This window comes from Sparus aurata, chromosome 11 (assembly GCF_900880675.1).
Source record: "Sparus aurata chromosome 11, fSpaAur1.1, whole genome shotgun sequence".
Classification (NCBI taxonomy): Eukaryota; Metazoa; Chordata; class Actinopteri; order Spariformes; family Sparidae; genus Sparus; species Sparus aurata.
Genome location: NC_044197.1, coordinates 20161433 through 20183739, shown reverse-complemented (window position 1 = coordinate 20183739; position 22307 = coordinate 20161433). Strand labels below are relative to the sequence as shown.

Genomic DNA, 22307 nt, shown 5'->3' with positions numbered 1-22307 from the left:
CTATGTATAACACACCCACGCTCACACAAACATACAAACACACACACACACACACAGATAAAAACAAACATATTCACATGGAGAAATAAAGTGGGGAGGGCGAGTTGGGTGGGTTGTTTGACATCATTTTGGTCTTGAACTGCAGCAGCGAACATTTAAAAATTCAAAACAGCATAATAACATTTTCACACACAGACACACACACTGCAGAGCACACACACTGACCAATTATAATTCATAAAGGAATCATAACAGGAAACTCAGCTATCTAATTAACTATAAAGCAGAAAATATAAGGAGGATATTTTAAAATCAAAAGTGTATCAAAACAACATCCGCAATGACAGTAAGAATGTGTTCTATATCGGCATCAGACAATCGGTAAAGCTGATCGCTATCTCACCAACACTGTCACTAGTCCTTGCTCAGCAGTCCTCCCAGTAGTTACTAATGAGAAACAAGCCAGGAAGAGAGGAGTGTGTGGGTAAAACATCCAGAGCCACAGCTAGCACATCATTTTTCAATCCCCCTTGTGTTTTTGATGGCTCTTTAAAAACAGGGCGAGGGGGGTTATGTTCAATTATCTTGCTCACTTGAGTGAAACTCCTACCCACCTCCTGTAAACCAATGGAGCCTGTGCATCAGGAGCAGGAGAGGCTTTTTAGGGGGCGTTTGGGAAAGCAGGAAGAGGTTTCCCCTGCATTCACAGGTCATTCTCCGCCTTTGTAACAGGCACCCAGCTCAATTACGATTAAGCTCCAGTAATATGGGTAGTCATTAGGCAAACATAATGACAATTCATTCAGCAGCAAATCAGGGAGTGACGAACACAAGTGGTTGAGATAATTGAATTAGGACGAGGATGTGAGAAATAGAGAGGCTCCGCAGCGCAGCAGAAATGATCATTCAAAGTTAATGGGCAAACCACGCACAATTATTAGCTGTGGCCACACCCTACAAAGAGCCTGTGTGTGTTCGTGTGTGTGTTAGTGAAGCACTGTGCACCCCAGTTGAATGCAAATACAGGCCTCGAAAATGTCAATAGCGGGGACACGGCGCGTGCTTAATGTCAACATGTGCTTTTCAAGGACTCTTGTCTGTGTTGTAATTGGCTCCGTTTTTTTTAATATTACATGTATTTCATGTGTTACTTTCCCCTTTGAAAGCAAAATAATATTTAATATTTGGAGGGAATGTTTCGCAACAGGCCCGGGCCCCATAAATATGCAGCTGAGCCTTTGGCGATGTGATGTGAAACAAATAGACAAAGGAGTCAGACAACGGGAAGAAAAGCAGGTGAGGCGCAGATTAATCAAACGCCTTTCATGTCACTCTGAACATTAACCTTCATTCAGAGCAAATAAAGCCGCGAGCATGCAAACACACACCAGAATCTCTCCCTTGGGCTCTGTGATGAATAAGCGCGAATTAGCTCATTTTTACAGTGAGGTTACTGTTGGTCGGTTGGGTTTGAATGTGTGTAACGAGGCTCAAATGTTGTCGTGTTAGTCGACTTGGCAGGCACAATTTAAGGTTAAAATAAATCCCAATTAAACTGAGATTAAAAGCAACAGAGGCAACTCAGATTTTTGTGATTTGTGTCAACTGTGATTGACCCGTATGCTAATGGGACGATATCTCATAACGTCACACAGTGTGAGCACGCTCAGATCTGAGGAATATTTAAGGGGAGATGGACAGTATTCAGTTTTCAGTTCAGATAAAACCCTGTTATAGGACCCTATTAGTATGAAAAGTGCCTGGAGCTCATCGTCAAAGTTTTCACAACCCATAGCCAAAATGTGTCAAATACAGAGTAAATATGGTCCGCTGCTGAATTTTGATCAGGCAGTGGGACAGGCAGTGGTGGCAGCTATGAGCACAGCCCTGTGTATTCTGCATAAGTGTTGAGCCACTGCATAAAAGGGGAAGATTAAAGGCCTGTTGAAGATAAAAGTTTGAGGAGATGATGTTCATGAACTGTGTAAAGTACTGCCAATTATTGATGGCGGTGTGGTTAAAGATGTAGTATTGAAACAAAAGGCAGGATAATTAATTAAAGGCCTTCAGAGTCACTGCGAATAGAATAAGAGCTCAAATAGTCATATGCTATTGTCATCAGGCAAAACCATGAGGTTGTGAAAAATAAAATACTTTATATAAAATGTATCCACACATTCATTCTGTCGTCACATGGATCATGTAAACCTACCTTGAGTTCGCGGAAGAAGATGCTGCTGCGTGCCCACTCCACGATGGAGAAGAGCGTCTGGTCGGCCATCTTGCACATGAGGCCGAAGGTGTTGAGCTTCTCGTGTTTGCCTCGGCTGGCCTGCTCCTGTTGCAGGTAGGCCAGGATCTTGGCCTGAACCTGTGGCTCGTCCGGTTCGCACTTGAGCAGCTCTACGATCAGGTGAGGGAAGCTGGGCGGCGAGCCTGACTGGTAGGCGTCGACGTAGGCGTAGCCCATGATGGACTCTGGCGAACTGGTGTATGGGTCTGGGTACTCGGACTTGATGGTGCGCGTACCCTGGAAGTGTCCGTAGGCCGCCTGGTAGCCCTGCAGGCTGCCGGCGTGTGGCGGCATCGCCATGCTGACAGGTGAAGTGACAAATGGGCTACGGTCGTAGTCTGTGGGGGGCAGGGCGGTGGCGTGATGATGATGGTGGTGGTGGTGGTGATGACTGGCGTGGTGGCCGGCGTGGTGGGTCAGCGGGAGGCCTTTGGATGCGGCTGAGTGGATGTTTTGGATGGCTGAGGAGATGGTGAGGTCGGTGGGCACGGCTTGCATCACCTGGGTCATGGCCTCAATCTTCAGGCCGTTGGCTCGGATCAGCGCCTTCTTTTGCTGCTTCAGGGCTCGATCACGTTTGTACATTGGGCCAAACTTGTTACGACCGCCACGCATGCGGTCTGCCCGCACAGCTGACAGACAGGAAGAGAGATAAAAGGAGACAAGAAGGGAAAAAGGACAACATTAGGTCTTATAGCACATAAATCTATAACTTGCATGTTTTATTTGGGTTACTATTAAAATCGGTTTACAAGCTTTTCCAAGAAGATGCAGCTTTCTCATACTGTCCAGTGAAGCAGCACTGTATTCCTCCTCTGTCTGAGATGCTCTGGTTTAGCTCCTGTCTCTTTAAGACCTGAATCCCGAATACCCAGTCTGCTGTGATTGGTCAAGTCACACACGCCTGAGCCAGCATCGCTCACCGTTTCTCCAGTCATGTTTTCGGCTTCCAGTTAACTTCAATTCTACCTTCTACGGAAATGGTGACATAGTGTGATGTCAAGAAGTCACGGAGTTTAAGGCGGGACTGCTGACGAAGGGTTGGTGGAGCACTTTTTTCTGTGAGAGAGCTGAGATCCCGCTGGTGTGGAAATTGTAGGGATGATTATCGGTACTTTGACGAAATATTAACACGATGAGACTTTTGATAATCATCAGCAAAGTGTATAAAAAGAATGAGTGGGTAAAGGCAGGTTTAAGAATAAGAAGAACAGTCTGGTAAGTTCAGAAATGTTTGATTTATTGTAATGTCAAAGCAGACTCTCATATTAATATAACAATATATCGATAGCTTATATGGTACCCCTTCTTAACCATTCATACAACAACACTGTTAATGATCATGTATTATGATGACACCATAATACTAACTTCTTTTTTGCAGATACACACTTGACCATGCATCTATATGATATAAGCATGGTGTAATGGAAGTAAACTCCTCATTACTAACTTGTATGTAGGGCAAAGGTTTTCCTGTGGTGATTACACTTGACATTTACCTGTTGACTCCTAAACCCCGCAGGTCTAACAGATAGTGTTGTTACTCATTGACCAGAGACACCAACTTCTATGATCTGCTCTGCTAAATGATCAGTGTACAGCTGGCTATCTCTGTCTACAACTCAGGAGACACAAACCTCAAAAGCTAGATGTTGGTGTTGACTTAAAAGAGAATTTCAAGTTCCCCGTCCAAAATGCAGATCTGATTACGTGAAAGCTTCAGAATGTCACTCTCCATTAGCAGAAACTTTTCCCCACAAAAAGGCTGAACAGGCTGACAATAACTAAATTGGGTTTTTTTTTCCTTTTTTTCTGATGAACCAAACATACCCACGATCCCCCCCCCCCCAACAGTGCAGGATCCTGTGGTGAGGATCACAACGAGTCTGTGCCATGAGTATTTCTAATGAACGAGCCGCGCACAAAGTGGACCGCTACGAGGACCATGTGTGATCTGGTCGACTGCTGCCATGGGGAAGCCGCTCTGCTGTCTCCCAGTCGGGGGCCGCTGGTGTTAATTATTCATACTTAATTACCTCTTAGTCTGACGAGGCTCGCGGAGCCCAGCGTGCGGCAGGCTAACGGACGTCTGGGAGGCCACGCGACGGAAAAACACTCACTAATACCAATACTGTAGTATATTATAGACTTATTTTCATTGTATTTGTCCTCAAAAGAATCCCACATATGTGACTGCATATGCAAATGGCGCACATAGATTCGCCCTGATTCTACGTAGAGAGAGTCAGCCTGGGTCCACTCCAGCTTATGATGTCTTGATGGATGAATGAAAGAACAGAAGAAGAAAACTGAAGAGTGGGTGTGGAGGGGGGTCTGAGATTGGGGGTGTGGAGGGGCGTGCACACACACACACACACACACACACACACTCTCTGAGCTACCTTGGGAGTGATTTTAATGACCTCCATCACAAAAGTGTCTGTCACTGATCTGAGCAGAGAGGAGCGACACACATACACAAACACACGCCCTCTTTCTCATTCATCCCCAAAGAAAACACACACTGGCTAACATGGAGAACGCGGCACACCGGATCAGATCACAGAGAAAGGTGTTAGCAAGCCAGACGCTCTCCCACCTAGGAGAGCCTCTGACGGCTGAAACAGTGTGTAACATAAACACAGTGATTTTTACACACACTCTCTCACACACACACACACATACACACACGGCCATTTCCCTACATGCTTGAGGTCAACTCCAGTGCCCACTTAGCCAGGCTCTGGGATTATAACGTCTGTTGAAAAATTGATTACACATCAAAGGCGAAAAAGAAGAAATCAGGGGCCATCAAATGTATCCATTATACATCATTGTAGAGCGACTTTAACTATTAATGATTTCTCCACAACAGCCGTATTAATGAGCTGAGAAACTAATAGTCGCCCTACTGGGAAAACAGAATTAGGCCCTGACTGCCTCCTCGCCTGCCTCGGACCCAGGGACCCACATCGCATCATGAATATCAGGATTGGGGGTGTAGGTCTCACCACCACCACCACACACACACACTCGCAGACACACACACACAGATTCTTTCTAATTAAACAAGGTGATTTGCATGCATGTAACACAGATTAATACAGAGGGGGGAGGGGAAGAGGGGAAGAGGGGAGGAGTACAGCGTGTGTGTGTGTTGGGGGGAGAGGGGAGAAGATGAATGTGTGTGTTTGACTTGGGTGGAGAGATGTTAATGGGTTAGACGCTGCCGCACCGAGCCTCCGATGACAAAGCTATCATGTGATGCTGCAACTTTAAAAAGGGTCCAATTATGTTCAAAAGTTACGTGTGAATTAGGAAATGTTTTCATGCAAAAACTGTTTGTATACGCAATCGACATAAAAGCTTGCAGAGTGTCTGTTACACAAACTTAAACTCACTGGTGTTCCAAGAAAGTCATGTGTTGGAAGTTTTGTGGTTTCTTTAGCGCAAACAACACAAATTGAATACTTAACATGGCAGTGACTGCCACTGCTGCTGAACAGGGAAAACAAGAAAGGCAACCACCTACTGAAATTTTCAACTTCATCGACAGAAAATGTGAGAAAATGCACACACAGGTTGACTGACAGGAGTTTTCTGGAAAGTGCAACTACGAGCGCTTAGCACAGAGAAAAAATGTACCGTAAACTAAAAAGAAGGAGTATGCAAGAAGAATGAAAATATGACAAGAAAACATCACAACGTTTAAAAAGAAAAAATCTATTATTAGTGTGAAAAGGGTGTGAGTTGGGAGATATTGTTGGTTAGCAGTGAGTCTTTGGGGCTAAAGCCAGGCTGAAAGGCTCAAAGGCTGACGCTGTCTTCCACTCTGAATTCCCCTGACTTACTGTCTGAGAGCACGTCCACACAAAAACAAACATGGACACACACACACACACACACATCCATAAATTCACAAACTGACCCAACCAAAAACCTCTTCCTCTTTCCCCAAAAGTATCCAGTGCCTCGTCTACACATCATCTCAAACATGTGCAAACACAAACACTCACAAGGCATCCTTCACACACACAATTTTTATGCACACATAGCCACAAACACATCACACACACACACACACACACACACCCAGCCCTCAGCGCTTATATCCTCTGATTTATGGTTGTTTAATATACAGGAATATTAAGCGCGCGTAGGTGAGGATCCCTGTCGGCCGCCGGCATATTAATGGGTCCCGCGGAGCCTTGCTGACACCCTGTTTGTCATGTCGGGGCCCCGGCCCCTGCTCCGGATGCGCCCTATCCCATGCACACACATGAATACCTATGATACCTATGCATAAGTAATGGAACAGTTCCCTGGCTTCCACCACAGGTACTGGGAGGCTGATGGAAGACAAATCAAAGCGAGAAAGATGGAGACAGGGAGGAAATAAGAAGTGGAGGGAGAAGGATACAGAGAGGAATAGACAAACAAACACTCAGAGGGTGTCGCTAATTTGTGCTGAATGGCTCTGTTGAGGTTTAACATTTATAGTTATTGATGAATTTAGATTTGATGATGGATAGAAAAAAAAAAAAGGTAAAACATAGAAGCCGCTGGAATAAAGCGATACCCGAGGAAGCCTGTGAGTCTGTTCAGATGAAAGTTAACAAGGAGAAAAATGAGAGTTAGATTTTTTCCCCAGTTTAGATCAGTATAAAGTCGCATCTGTCTGAAAATAAGACAGTGCTGGCTGGTCAGCTTTGAATCAAGCTGCGGTTAAACACAAAAAATATAATCTTGCATTCAACATCTTAAAATTGTAAAAGCAACCAAAACCACCAGAAAATAAAATACATTTTCATGCTGATCTTTGTTTTGGTGAACATGTCATTTATCATGAGCATTTAACATGTAGTGTGAGCTGCTGCAATTAGTAAATTATTCAATAAGTCGATCAAAAGAAGTTTCATCATATTTTAGGCAAACACGTCAAACATTTGCTGGTTCCAGCTTCTTGAATATAAAGATTTACTGTTTTTCTTTGTCAATCTATGATAGAAAATTAAGAGTTTGTGGGTTTTAGAATGTTAGTTGGAAATAAATAAACTATTTGAAGAAGTAAATCTGGACTCTTCACAATGTTTTTATATATTATAGACTAAACAACCAATCGATCAAACATAAAAATTATTGGCAAATGAATCAGTAATGAAGACAATCGTTGGTTAAGCCCAATGACCGTCATCAGCTTTAGTTTTCAAAGGCTATTTTAAAAACACTATGTAACTTCTGCTCCATTAAATAGCGACAGTGTAAAACAGCATGTCAGACTCACAGGATCACAAACACGGCTGTGTTACGCTCCGTCTTTAAGATGATACATAAGTGAAGGAGATATTAGGCAGCTCAGTGAAGCATATGATGCAGGGCAACTTCCAGCGAGCATAAAAAGAAAATCATACCAGTGGGAGCCGTTCACATACGGCACGCTTCATCAGCTTCAGTGAATGAAGTGCTAATGGGTCGAACATTAGTGGGATGTGGCTTTCCTTTTTTTTTTCTTTTTCTCAATGGGTCAACAATGGCTGAGAAGCTACAGCGCATACTAAGATGCAGAGGATATTTTACATCGTGGTAGCATGTGTGTGTGTGTTTGTGTGGTTCAATGTGGCGGCTGGGCTCCATCGGGGTTATACAGTATGAAAGAAGAGAGTGTCTGTTTGACATAATGACCTGCATGCCATAAGATAAATTAACAGATTAAACAAGCTTTTCATAGGCAGATATTATGATTTATTCATTCAAAATATATATATATATATATATATATATATATATATATATATAAATCTTTTTTCTTACAAATTCATGATAAATATTAGAATTGGAAAAATGAAGATTAAGGTATAAGATCACATTCATGTCCAGGATTACTTGAGCGTTAATTAAATCTTAAACAGCGTTTCTAGACCTACCGGGCTGCTCTTTGGTCTTACAATTAATGCAGCGGACAGGAAAGAGGTGCTTTTATTTTGGAGAACATATCTTTGAATGCCACACACTGGGTCAGAGGACATGTATTTATCCTACACAGAATATGATATGTCTCAGACATCACAGAGGTTTCACTATTTTTGATTTGTTATCTTTTCAAGATAGTACGACTGATCTCTCAGCGCCGGGACGTGGGGCGACCGACATGCAGCAACAGCGTTTACGTCACTCTGATAATTGCCCGTCTGCCGTTTCACCTCGTTCACCTCAACTTTGAAACATTACCAAACACTGCTTCCAAACCCAACATCGAACTTAAAGCTGGACAGAGCGTCCCATTGGTTGGCAGGCTTATGAACAAACAGGAAGGACACTGAGCAACACCAGAAAGGCGAAAGTAAACAGTCGAAAAATTACAGTTTGTGTCAACTTTAAAGTTTTTGGTGTCCACTCGATATCCTGGATTCACGTATTGCTGCCAGCTGCTGTGTAATGGAATGAAAAGACTGCACTAACAAAGCACATGACCCCAAACCTCCTTTCCTCTTCTCACCGCTATTGTACACACACACTTTTTATTTTTTAGATCAAATGACAGCCTCTCCCTCTTGCCTGTGGCCGTCTGAACACCTTTTTGGGCTTCTCATGAATATATTTATGTGTTTACCAGGTAGAGCTGCACAAGTGTGTGTGCGCTGTGGGGTGTCAGGCTTTCTGTACAGGACGTCTTTACTGGTTGTGGCAGGAGTTGCCCACTGGAGCTTCGGGCCCCTGACAGAGTGCTGCAGGGCCCGTCTTGCCCCCGAGCTGAAAGCTACCGCCAGCAAAACAAATCAGATGCTACCCCCTCCCCACCTGTGTCAGCTGGAAAATGACAGGCCGGGACATTGTGCCCAGCGGCCATTTACAATTAACAGCAATTAATTACACAGCACATGGCAGGTAGAGGGAGACGAAGCCTCCGGAAAGATTTTAGTGAGGCTGTCTTTACTCTACTTTTGCCCTCCAAGGGTCTTATTTCTTTAACACATCAACTCTTCTCAGTTGCAAGTGATCATTTCAGGAGCCATAATATTTTCAATTTGGTTTTTATTACAAGTATGTGAAGAATATTGTTAAAATATTGGACTGAATAGCAGCCCCCACTTGCACTTAAAAGCCGCAATCAAACAATCTGTAGTATTTTCAAAGGGCAGCATTGTAACTTCACCTCAAAGTTATAACAAATTAATACATTTAGCGCTTAAATCCTGTATTTTACACCTAATGAGACGTGACCTTTAGCTGGCTTTATTCACACTACACAATTAGCAATTTTCTAAATAAAACTTAACTCATGTGTGGAAACATAGTTGATTTTGAATATTATCTTTGAACACTGGAAGAATGTTTCTTGCCTCGCCGTCCTGTCACTTCGGCACAGCCGTGTTTGAGCGAGCTTCTGAGCCGCGTTCAAATTAAACAAAGAGGCCTCGATACGGCCAGCCAAAAGTATCATCATTACCATTCTCGCCCTGCCGCCAAGTTTAATATTTTATCTATTACTCTGTCTGGCAAGTTTAAGTGCAAAGCAGCTACCAGATACCCCCCAACTCCCCCTGACCCCATCTAAAATACTAATAAGCAATGCTGGATTTCAACGCTGTGTTAGAAATGAAAGGTCTCACTTCACAAAGTTCTCGGTATACATTTTTTCGAGAGCAGATGTGACTGAGATATTCATTGTTAAATGTTTAAATAAATATAATCTTCTCCTTTCACACAGGCAATCATTATGTCAGAGCAGGTATTAACCTTTTTTAAACGGTGGACATCTCAGTTTGGAAGGAAACTATTCACATGCAAATTGTTCTTGGAAGATTATTTTCACTCGGAGTTTCCAAATGTGCTGTGATTAACTGTGTCCAGTTGTGAATAGATGGAAAAAGACAAGCTGTGTCATTTCAGCAGAACGCTGGCAGAAGTTTTTTAAAACACCTCTGTGGACGTCCAGAAGGAGCCAAGCTCCAGTGTTAGCGGTGCCATGCTATAACCTTAATTAACAGTAATTGCAAACAGGCGTCATGTCTTATAAACTCTGTGATGCAGCATGCAGGATGCAATAACACTGCCCGGATCTGCTGCTTTTCCACTGCTGCAGATGTGCACAGCGAGATCTACATAATATTTTACTGAGCTGTGTTTACTGTAAAACCCCAGAATAGACTGGATCCGTGGTAAACTATTCATGACAGTGTACAGAATAAACTCTGCTGCATGTGCACTATAAAACAAGATAGATATTCTCCCAGATTTATATATACTTTTAAAAGACTTCTGGTTAAAGTGAGCCTTCAACCAATGCAGTCTAGCGCATGTGTGGACTACTGTGCATTTACTCAAATCATATTTGGGGTACTTTACTTGAGTGATTCCCTTTTTTTTAAGGTACTTTATCCGTCCATATTGTCTCGGTTCAATAAGAAGTATGTTAAGATTTTACTCCACAACTTTCATCTGACAGCTTTAGTTTCTGCAGTAGTCGCTTTACATTTGATCACCTTATAAATTACAATGCGCTGGTATTGATTTCACTACTACAGCGTTTATAGACTTGTTAAAATGAGCACAATCTCAAAAAACCTATAAAACAAAATAATCCAGTAATACAATGCATAATTATCAGTCACATGAGATTATGAATACTACTAGTACTACATTTAGCTAACAATAGGTACTTTTAATATACATAAGGCTGAATACTTTTTCCACCACTGGCTACTGGACAGCCACATGTTCAGTACTTATAACAGCCATCTTTTTCTGTCTGAGAGTCCTTGAGCAAGACTGTTGTAGTCACTGAAAACCATTTCTCCTATATGTGTCCTGTTAATCTGTTTTGAAGAAACCCAAACTTTTGACAGCCACACATTATCCACTCAGCCGTCGCTGCACTTTCAAACACTTTAAAACATCCCTCCCTGGGCTGCATCTCATCATGTCCTCATGTCTGAGTTTGAACACGCTGAATTACAGAAGCGAAACACGGGCGCAACTTTCTTAAAGCCACCCTGCCGTAAGCCAAACACCGGACCTGTTAGAAAATATAAACATGTTGCCGTTACCTTCTAGCTTCATGCCGACAGTGAGGCACTTCTGGAAGCGGCAGTAGGGGCAGCGCTTCCTCTGGGTCTTGTCAATCTGGCAGCTCTGGTTCTCTATACATGTGTAGCGCTTGTTGTTCTGGACGGTGCGCTTGAAGAAGCCCTACGGAGAGAAGCAATTAAGACGTCAACCCGCTTGACCCCTGCAATGCGATAGTAATTGGCCCATTCACACTCTCAGACAGATGGAGAGGGACTGACTAAATGGATACACACACACACACACACAAGCAGGCACGGAGTGAAGTTTTGAAAAGCTTTACTCCAACTGATGTTGTGATGCTTTCTGGACACACACATGCAGAATGCAAAGCAGGGCGAGAATACACTTTTACTTTGTGATGAAGCCATACAAGTAAATTATTCCTTAAAACTAAGTAGGAAATCTTTCTATTGATCTTGTGACAACAAATGCAACTCTCTACATACCTGGCTCACTCGCATTAAAAATTATTTCACGAAGGGTATACAATTTGTGTCCTGTCAAAATGACATTACTATTCTCAATATTCTCCGTTCACGTAAAGACTCCAGAATTTACAAGGGAAAGCATCTTTTCAGCTTTTCCACTTAATTATTGAAAAATATGAGCACAGGAGCCCAAAAGATCCAATAAATTATATCCATAATTCACAGTTCCGGGATTACAGAGATTCATACCTGCAACGTGGAATTAATTATAAGGAGCAGCAGCGAAAATCAAACGAAGGGGAAGATGGTATTAACGTATTCTAGATCCATAACCTAGGAGGAGAATCCTTAAACCTGGTCTTTAAAAAAAATAAAAATAAAAAAAGATCGCGCTGCCGTCAATATCTCACCAAACACAAATTTAATTGACAATCTGCATTGCCTGATCCGTTCGAAAGAAGAAGAAAAAAAATGCGCTGCACTCGGTTTTGGATTATCGACTTCTCAGTGCTAAAAAATCCATGCTTCAGAGAGAACTTTCTCTCCAATTTTCCATTTAGTGCACAGCGTGTGCTATAAATATCTGAACCAGACTGGATTGAAAGCATGCTAGCTTTAAAAAAGAAAAAAAAAATCACACAATATCACCTCAGGAGATTAAGCGGACAACATTTAACTGAGAAGCTTTCATTTGTCCGGCAGCCCTAACCAAGACAAAGCGCTCGTCAGGGGTCATTTTAATTCATAAAAGGATTGCTGCGAGCAAGTTTCTCGTTTAGCCAAGTTGAGTTTCAAAAATTTACATAAAATCTGAAATCATCAAAATAATCTAAAATTGTAATTAAGCAATTTTAAGTTGATCGGTTATCTGCACAGCGATGTTTTCCTAACCTTGGCAACGGCACTCTCTCTGTACAAACAGAGCAACCAGGAAATGGCTCCTACAACGTGTCAACACTGGTCTGTAAATCCGTCAGGGAAAATATAATTCACATTGGCGCTCTATCTCCTCTGATCACTGTCTACCAGACTCTGTACTATGTGTTCTTTCTAACTTTTCTAAAAAAAGGGAAACAACACTTTGACATCAGCCTCCTTTGCTCAAATGAATGTTCCTTTAACTCCTGTAGATTTTATATTTATATTTCTACATTATTATTACCTTATTACTAGTTGATTATAATTTTATTCTGCTGCTGCTCTCTCTGCTCATATTGAGCCTGTCTGTGAGGACCACAACGCCCATGTTGTTGTTATTCCAACAGGTATGATGTGGCACCGTGTTTACTTTATGTGGGCTGGTTTGCAGTATGACTTAAAGGCGGTGTGTGTGTGTGTGTGTGTGTGTGTGTGTGTGTGCTTGCGTGTACTTTCGTAGAGTGAGTACGCCTGTGTGTTCGGGGAGGTGGTAGGATTATGCGGGCGTTAAGGAATATTTATTTGTGTGATTCACTCTTTTTCTCTTTCTTGTGTGTGTGTGTGTGTGTGTGTGTGTGTGTGCCTGTTTGTGTTCCTCAGCCCAGCCCGGTTATTGGGAGTTGAAAACTACAGGAAGGGGTGGGGTGAGAGGGTGTTTCATCTAAAACACATGAGAAATCGTGAATCACCACAATTGAAATCAAACTTAAAAATAGGTATTTTCATGCCAATAGAAAACGAAGAATAACATTTTACTTCTTGGTTTTTTTGTTTTGGTGCAGTTGTGGTCAGGAAGGAACCTCCATTACACTGGAAATGGGTTACACTGCGCTGGGATATTTAATGCCAATATGAGCCGTCTAACATGTCAACAAACGGATATATCCGTTCCAGCCCTGACAGTCGTACTTTTACTCCACAGATTGCCTGTGTTGTAAAAAATAATCAATGATAAGCTCCAGGTAATTATCAATATTATTCATGTTTTAAAAAAAGGATAATGCTGCACTTTATAAAAGACCTCTTCATCTACATCCTGCACACACAGACACACACACAAACACACACACACCCCAGAGCATTTTGAAACTGGGAAAAGCCCGTGCTGAGGCCGAAAAGCAGCAGAGATGCCACTGACGTCTCCTTTCAAGCAAGTGCTGATTATCTCAAGGTCAATAATATGGGATAAAATCTATAACATCTGCTTTGAATAATGACCACATAGGCAAGAAATGTGTGCCGCGGCATCAATGCTGCGAACTGCAATTTTACACTGAATAGTGTTAACACAGAGACATTTGTCTTAGCTTAATATTGTGCTGACAGCTTTACTGGGCCAACAAAAAAAACCTGGGTAATGCCTATTAGCTCAGCGTTGAGGAGAAGCATGGAAAAGAGGCAGAAGGGACAAACAGGTTGCTGATTGAGCTCGGATTAATGACAGCAACAGTTTGCTTCGCAGTAGCCTCATTATGAACGGGCACGGAAACATTTTTTTTCTTTTTTTTTGCAACCAGACAATGCTGCTGTTCTCTTAATGAACTTGTGGTGAGAGTTTCAAACAGTAGGACACAGGCTTGCACAAACACAGTCGGTATTACTGTGTACTTTGCTTCCCCGGGTCGAATCCTCCTCCCCCACAAGTCTGTGTTTGCTGGTTGCAAAATTGACAAAAAAAAGAAGAAAAAAAACCCCACTGCAAGCCGTTCACCACTTCACAAAATCCTTCGACTCTCACAGGAAAAGTATGTTAGACTGACTGTCACAACAATATCTGACCCCTGGCCCTCTTTACATTTGCTTTTTCCTGCAGTCTTTACTGTACGGGTCACACTTGTTGCAAGTCACTCATGAGCATGAATGTCAGCCAAATGCCTAGCGTGCAAAAAAAAAAAAAATAAAAAAAAGAAAGCATCTCCATAAATGAAAAGAGAGGTTGATACACTGAAATTATGCCGCTGCAAAGAAATATATGAGCTGGAGTCTGTTTTCAAATGGCACGATGTGAACACGGCTGCATAATTCAAAGGGAAATAGTGATGCTACAGTGAATAAAAAGACCAAGCAGTCTCTAACGGTGAATAAAGCAAACACACACACACACACACACACACACACACACACACACACACACACACACACACACACAATGATGATTACACAATCAACCCATGTTCAGCCACTCTAAACACAAATCTGACACTGAAAGCATCAGTTAGGCAACACATGATTGAGAAAAGAAACAAGGAGGATTTTGGATAATTACAGCAGATTCAGGTCACCATAAGCTCAGTTGTGTGTGTGTGTCTCCCTCTCTCTCTCTCTCTCTCTGTGTGTGTGATGGTTTCCCACTGGGTGAAGAAGAAGAGGGCACTCACCTTGCAGCTCTCGCAGGTCAGAAGTCCGTAGTGATAGCCTGAAACCTTGTCTCCGCACACGGGACACATCTCGTCCAAGTCTTCGTCATATGAGTAGTCCATCATTTTTAACTGGTGTGCTGCAGGAGGAGACAGGGACGCACAGAGGAGAAGTCTGTTTCAGTGGTGAGCAATCTCTTCTCCAAAAAAAAAAAAAAAAAAAAGAAAAAAGCGGACTTTCATCCATCAAGATGAACCACGGAGGGGGGGGGGGGGGGGGGGGGGGAGCCACGGACGCGACGCAACTGTATGAGATGTATTTATTTATTTAATTTTTTTTCTGCTGGACTTATAGATGTTTAATTTGAGGAAGAGGATGAATAGTCGACGTTGGATCGAGTTGAAAGGACGCAAACCATTTATTTCTCCTCGTTGCCGCTTTCTCCTTCTACATTCGTTGCAGACAGGGGCCAAAACACGCACACACACACACACACACTCGCAAAAAAAAAAAAAAAAAAAAAAGCGCATGAAAGTAAGTGAGCCTCATAAATATGCATGCATCTAAGTCGTGAAATCGCTGGGGGAAATGGAGAGATATTAGAGTTAAGGATTGGAGGAGAAAATGTTACCGCCCACAGACAAATGAAGACACACAGAGAGAAAACCCTTATCTCTGCAGGCGACGAGAAAAAAAGAAACAAAAAACACACACACAGAAAAAAGAAAAAACATCCAAAACCAACTTGAACCAGCATCATTTTTTTTTATCCCCCCCTCTCGAAGAATAACTCGCGATGCTACAAATCAATTGCTTCAGCTGCTTGTATGTGTTCTGCTGGGGCGAAAGCGCAGGTAACAATTATGAGACTTTTCTGCCTGAACGCTGGGAAAATAAGAAAAACTTCCATTTCTTTTCTTTGTTTTTTTATTTACAAGTCCTCCTACTAATTTGGCATGATTATTCCTAAACACGTGTAACGCAGACAAATGTGACAAAATGAATGCAGTTAGAAAAAAAGAAAAAACTATTTAGAAACAAGTGGAATTTAACAACATTAAACGCGTTTTTTTCCCCCCTCGCCAAAGTTTTCTTTTCTGACGATTTAAGACTCAATACACTAAAACGATTCCACTCTCATTGCGGCGTATTTATTGCCTTTGCGCGTTAGAAATACCTGCATTGGTGAAACGGTGTGACAGCGCTAAGCAAACAGCCGAGCTGACATTTACAACGCTTACAAAAGCATTTATGGTTCTAATCATAAAAAAGCAGCCAGGATCAAACAGGGGGAAAAAGAAAAAAAAACCCTCCGTGGATGTGGCTGTAAAAGTGGAAATATTTTGTCAACTAGACGCCTTCCAAGGCCTTGACATTACGCTGCTGCTCTCCTTCAAAATCCACTCATCCCGCAGCTCACTTAGACCTTTTAATTAGACATGATTTCTGGTTTGTTAGCGCGTTGCCCTGCTGGGATCCGCGCTGCATATTCCAGATGAAGCAACAAGTTCCACCGAGCAGCCGGGTTTTTCTTTTCTTCTTCTTCTTCTTCTTTTTTTTTTTTTTTACATTTTCCACGGAAGCTCAAAGCAAAATTTCCGAAATTGTTCTTCAGCTTTAAAGCATGTAAAGCGCTTTTTATTTTTTATTTTTTTTAAAGTGGCCTGTTCGCATGACGCAGGGACAGCTGCAGATAAAAAAAATGAAATAAATGGACGGAGACTTTGGTTGCAGTTTTGCAGTGGATGAAAAATACATTCATACCTCTAAGTGGTACAGGCTCCTAGTTTTGGATATACCTATTTCCTTTCGCTCTTAAAATTGTACAATCTCTAAACTGCTGCTCATTTGTGTGTGTGTGTGTGTGTGTGTGTGTGTGTGTGTGTGTGTGTGTGTGTGTGTAAACCATTCACATTTTAAGGAATTACAACAGCAAAAATAAACTGGATTGTGTCTACATCTCTTTTTTGGGGGGGTGGATCTTAAATTTGGGTAGCTGAGGTTTTGCGCAGAGTGTGTGTGCAAAGAAGCTGCAGAAACACACGCTCTCTCTCTCTCACCTGCTGCCTCTTAACTTGGCGGCCACTGCTTCATGCACTCTCCCCCCCCCTCCCAAAAAAACAGCGACAGCATTTTTCCAAAAAGCTGATGACTCCAAGAGAGACCCTCTTCCAGTCCGAGCTACCTTGTTTTTTTTAGCCCTGCGTAAAAGTAGATAACGGGCTCTCTAACAAGCCACTCCTTGTCTTGTGAGCGCGTTATCAGCGTCTCATAAACCAGGACCGGGCTAATTGATTGCCCGTTCATATTGCTGTGTGGGGGAATGAGAAGAGGGTACGTGAGTTGATCTTGGCAGAAGAGTCAGCCCCCTCTTTTAAAAAGCAGAGACATATATACATATATATTTAAAAAAGGGATATTTTAATGTGCGCCGTGGGGATTTTTTAAAACATGCTTTATAGTACACTTTTACCGAATCTGAAAAGTGGCTCTTTCTTAAGTTGCACATTTTTTTTTTTTGGGGGGGGGGGGGGGGGGGAAATCATAAACGCGATTTCACACAGTCAAGGATCTGAGGCAACTCACCTCTAAATGTCTGACATCGTTAGTGAGGTGGAAAAAAATGTCGTGACAAGAGAATAGAATAATTACGCACACGTGAGTAAAGCATCCTAATAACGATTTCGGTGCCGATTTGAATTTACTTCAGCACGATTTTGAGATGTCATCCTCCTTTTAGGCCAAAGTGGGTTTTAAAAAAAATTACAGCGCAGATTTTTTTTTTTTTCTTTAAAGGCATAGCAAAATAGAAATGCGTTTTTATCCGTCACTGAATTTTAAAACGTCCGCAAAGAATCATTTGGAGCAGGTTTTAATTGGCTTCTCTGACTCAAGTTTACTGGCCCGAGGTCATCCCCCTTTGAAAATCTCTAGAATCGCGCTCTGCAGTTTTGTCTCTTCTGGATCTGGATAAATTGGCAACAATTCAGCCGTAAGAGCTCTACTACAGACAGAATCACGCGTCAGTTTTACATATAAGTTGTTACAGAGGCTTCCTCTGCTCAGTCTCACCATTTAAAAAAAAAAATAAAAAATTACGCACCAGGCGCCCGCACAGCATGAGTGACAGCTGGGTAAAATCACTCCATGATCACGAGCCAAACATTAAAAAAAGTGCGTCCGAGTTTGATCCGCATTCATACGTTTTAATTATGACACCAGAGTAACGACTGAGAGTAAGTAACACACCCCTCAAGGCTTCTGACAGATCTTCTCAAAAAAAATCTCTGAACTAACGAACCTCGTGCGCCTCAATTTAACAAGTTCGCCATTCAATTAAATCACGCAGGGTTACGCAAGTTCACCGGTCATTAACCAACACTGTCCGCAGAAGTGTGTCGGGTAGAAGCGTGCTCAAAAGTTTTAGTGGCACTGAGATACGCGCTTTGGACCTTGAGTCTGACAACGCTCCGTAAATCGACTTAAGCGGAGGCGCGTGAATCTGCCTCGTTTAGTCAGAAGCGGTGCGAGAATAAATGACAGCTCTTACCTTGCATGTTCCTTGGCATGTGCCCTTGTTCTCCATACGATCGAGCGAGTCCCAGGGATTCAGTCTCGACTTTAGGCAGCATGTCAGCGCTGCCGGCCTGAGCTGGACCCCGCAGCGCCAGGCGGGACACCTGGACGTGAGAGGCAGACGTCCCCACACAAACACGCCTCAGAGTGTCCCAAATGTCTTTAACGCTCTTAATTTCTTCACTTTCTGTCTCTCGCTCTTTTTCTTCCAATTAACGGACCATGCTCTGGATATGGAGCCTGATTCAAACGATTCAGACTGTCTCCCAACGGCCGGCTGGAAGCCTGTGGCCGGTGCGCGCCCCGCTCTGATCTAAATTCTCTAAATTAATTTGTCATAATTGCATCTGCGCGCAAAACCCGCAATAATAACGGAGAATACATACGGATGATTCCTTCGATACTTTGCGAGCAGTTGCGCGCTGAGTTATGGAATCAGCCTCTTACTCAAGCGAGAAAACTGCACAGCGTCCGGCTTACAAAGACGATGGTAAGTTTCCCTTTAGCTTTTCCAAAAGTCTTTTTTAGCGCGTCACCCATTAAAGTGGGACTGTCAATGTTACTTTCAACCTTTAGCAGATGAATACGCGCCGCCGGGGCCGCCCTCTCCTGTGCGTAAAGTCGGATTTGGTGTGTCGGTCCGACTGTCTGGAGATGTAGAGACCTCTCCTCCTCCTCCTCGCGGCTTTGTTTACTCCGCTCTCTCCAATCCGGGGCGCATGCGGTCGTCTGACATCATCTTTCCCCGGTCCAATCAGGCGAGGCGACCGGGAAACATCGCCTCAAACCCCTTCAGTTCCATCTCTCCAAAAAATCTCAGCTGTTTAATCCCGTTAATGATGGACTTTAAAAGCGGCGCGAGAACAAGGAAATCAAGCGAGGTGATGCAACTGCGTGTGAGAGCAGACTCCCCACGAGCGCACGGAGCTCAGCGGCAGCGCGCAAGGTATGAGGGTTGGAGCGAGATCCAACAGGAGCGCACCGCAGCGCACGCACGCACACACACACACACACACACACACACACACACACACACACATGAACGCTGGGACACACGCTTCTATAATATAAAGTTGTTTTTTCTCCTTCATAAAACTCTTCATCTTCATGAATCTGTTGCGTATATTTCACTGCAAAATTTAGTTCACCCCAACATTCAATTTTAGCATCCTGGTCTCTGCTTCTGACGCACAGTAATGATCCTCTGATCATTAAAAAGTCATGAGATATGATCAAATAAAATGTGATAACCTGTCTTTCTTTCTTTCTTTCTTTCTTTCTCTCTCTCTCACAGGGCTACTCCATTTCATAATGAGGGGAGACATAGTGGATTCTTAATAAGACTCATATATATAGAATAAAAATTCAAATATCCTTCTCAGCATTGGTTGCTTTTGGGTTTGTTTGTTAGATTTTTGTTGTTGTGTGTGTGTGTGTGTGTGGCGAAACGTGAGCAGCGCCGGCCTCGGGCTTATAACGGCCTTTATTTTCGGATCAAATCAGCCTCCTTACGCAATAAATTATACCTTCGCTTCTGAATTTTTACCAGTAATTGGCTGAGCAGGGATCAATTAGCGATCTGACGTCAGGCTCAGGCTATTTAGCCTAGTCCAAATCACACAAAGACACAAAAAATAAAATAATTATGCGTCGACGTCCCCATGAAGCCCGCCCCCCTTCGCGTGCTCCAAAACACATTTATTTTAGTTCAATTATAGACAGCGCGTCCTCACCGAGGAGCAAGGGGGGGAGACCGTCAGACACACCTGAGGGGTCTACACGAAATCTGCACACACATGTACACGTGTGCACACAGACGCTTCCAGTGGTTAGAAATAACAAAAGGAGTGCTTTATAACGAGCACAGGGAATCACACAATCTAATAATTTAATTCCGACCTGTGGTGTAACGCAGGAGGGAGAATGCGCCATAGTGAACCTACAGACCTCACACCGACCTTTCCGCTCGACTTCACTGTATCCTTTCAATAAAATAATCAACGCAATTCCTTTTTTTTTTTTTTTTTTTTTTTTTTTTTTTTTTTTATCAATCGTGTAGTTTGTAAAGCAGAGAAAAAACATTCACATAATCAGCTCATTTCAAATCCAAACACCTGCACCATCTTCTAAACCTTTATTGAAGAGGTCAAAAACAGTCAAATCATTTGTAATTGCAATCTGCAGAACACAAGTGTAATCACGTGTTTTGTCTAGACGCAGCCTGACCTTGCATTTCTTTTCACAGCACCCGTTAAAATAGCACTTCATTACACATAAATATACTTTTGAATTACACAACATTATAACGAGGCTCCATCAGGCCTCCACAACATGTTTTGCCCTTCCTTTCAAATATATCCTCACATGCAACCCAGGTGTTATTTCAGCCATTTCAATAAAATCTGTTTTGTAAAAGACAGTCAGCGTGTGTGACAAGACAAATATCCTTATACATTCATTAGAAATACATGTTTCAGTTAACCGGTGCGTCGTGCTGCAAGTACAGCATCATCAGCTGTAGCTGTGTAGGTAAAAAGGAAAAACAAGGTCAGTGCACACAAAGTGAGCTCACCTGGCACGATAATGAACTGACCTAATCCTGTTATCATAGTTTTTGTGACAATGCACTCCTCCCCACCTCCAAAAAACATACAGTGAGTTCCTCCTACAATCACTGTAATGTCTCCTTTCTTGAAATCGCCCCATTTACACATTATTTCCCTCAACTGGAGATTCTTGCAACAGGATGACAAAAACAAGTGGTTGCGCAGTGCTTTGAATGCCAGTAAATCATTTTAAAAATACCCCAAATAACCCAAAACTAAACCTTCTATCAACTTTTATTTTGAAAATATTGAGTTCACACATGCAAACACAGGTACAGAGTCTCTATTTTATCATCATTTGGTGACCAGCAAATCAGCCACAGTGGTGTCAGGCTGCAGGAGGTTCCACCAATCAGCAGTGAACTCCAATTGCGGTGGCTGTGATTGGTTAAAGCTGTGGAACTTGCAGGCAGTGAGGGGGGCGGAGTCAGTGAATGACAAGGGGGAGAGGACTAGTGGGGGCAGGGGGCTGAAAGGGGTTGAGGGGGGGTTGAGGGTTAGGTTATAAAATGACATACAGAGACTGATAAGGCCTTCTGTGGCAAGATAGCACTGCTGGAATGATTAACCTGTATAGAGAGAGAGAGAGGAGAGGGTGCTGTGGTGAAATGTTATGAGGGAGAGAAGGAGAGGATAAAAGACAGGTCAGTAGGTTTGAACACAAAAAAAGGCAGTAAGCAGAGAAAAAAGACGCCGTGGAGTGCACAAGGTTTGCTTATTATTCACAGCTACAATAAAATCACCGAAACTGAAAACTGAAATGTTACGCACACACACACACTGACTGACTCACAGGGAGAGAGAGAGAGAGAGAGAGAGAGAGAGAGAGAGAGAGAGAGAGAGACGGTCACCACAGTGCTCAAGTTGAACTTTATTGACATCAAGACAGTTTACAGTTTGACTTCAAAAGAGAAGCAAAGTCATGCCGACACCAGGATTTAAACTTTGGACCAATCCTGTGCCACGTTTCACTTCCAAGTTTGGATTTATCTGATTGGCGCAAACACTCGAACACACATACACACACACACTGACTATACTTTGGCGACAACATTT

The 22307-nt window shown here is 42.7% G+C and overlaps 1 protein-coding gene across 1 annotated transcript in view; it reads right to left on the bottom strand.

Annotated features, from left to right (window-relative positions):
* nr5a2 (nuclear receptor subfamily 5, group A, member 2) overlaps positions 1 to 19545 on the bottom strand; it is a 71588-nt gene extending 52043 nt beyond the window's left edge. Inside the window, exons 1-4 of the mRNA XM_030434213.1 lie at positions 18620 to 19545; positions 15090 to 15208; positions 11344 to 11485; positions 2213 to 2925 (exon numbers count right to left, since the gene is read on the bottom strand). Of these exons, the coding sequence (XP_030290073.1) occupies positions 2213 to 2925; positions 11344 to 11485; positions 15090 to 15208; positions 18620 to 18701 (1056 nt within the window). The 5' untranslated portion in view covers positions 18702 to 19545. The remainder of the gene's footprint in view (positions 1 to 2212; positions 2926 to 11343; positions 11486 to 15089; positions 15209 to 18619) is intronic.
* Positions 19546 to 22307: the final 2762 nt, after the last annotated feature.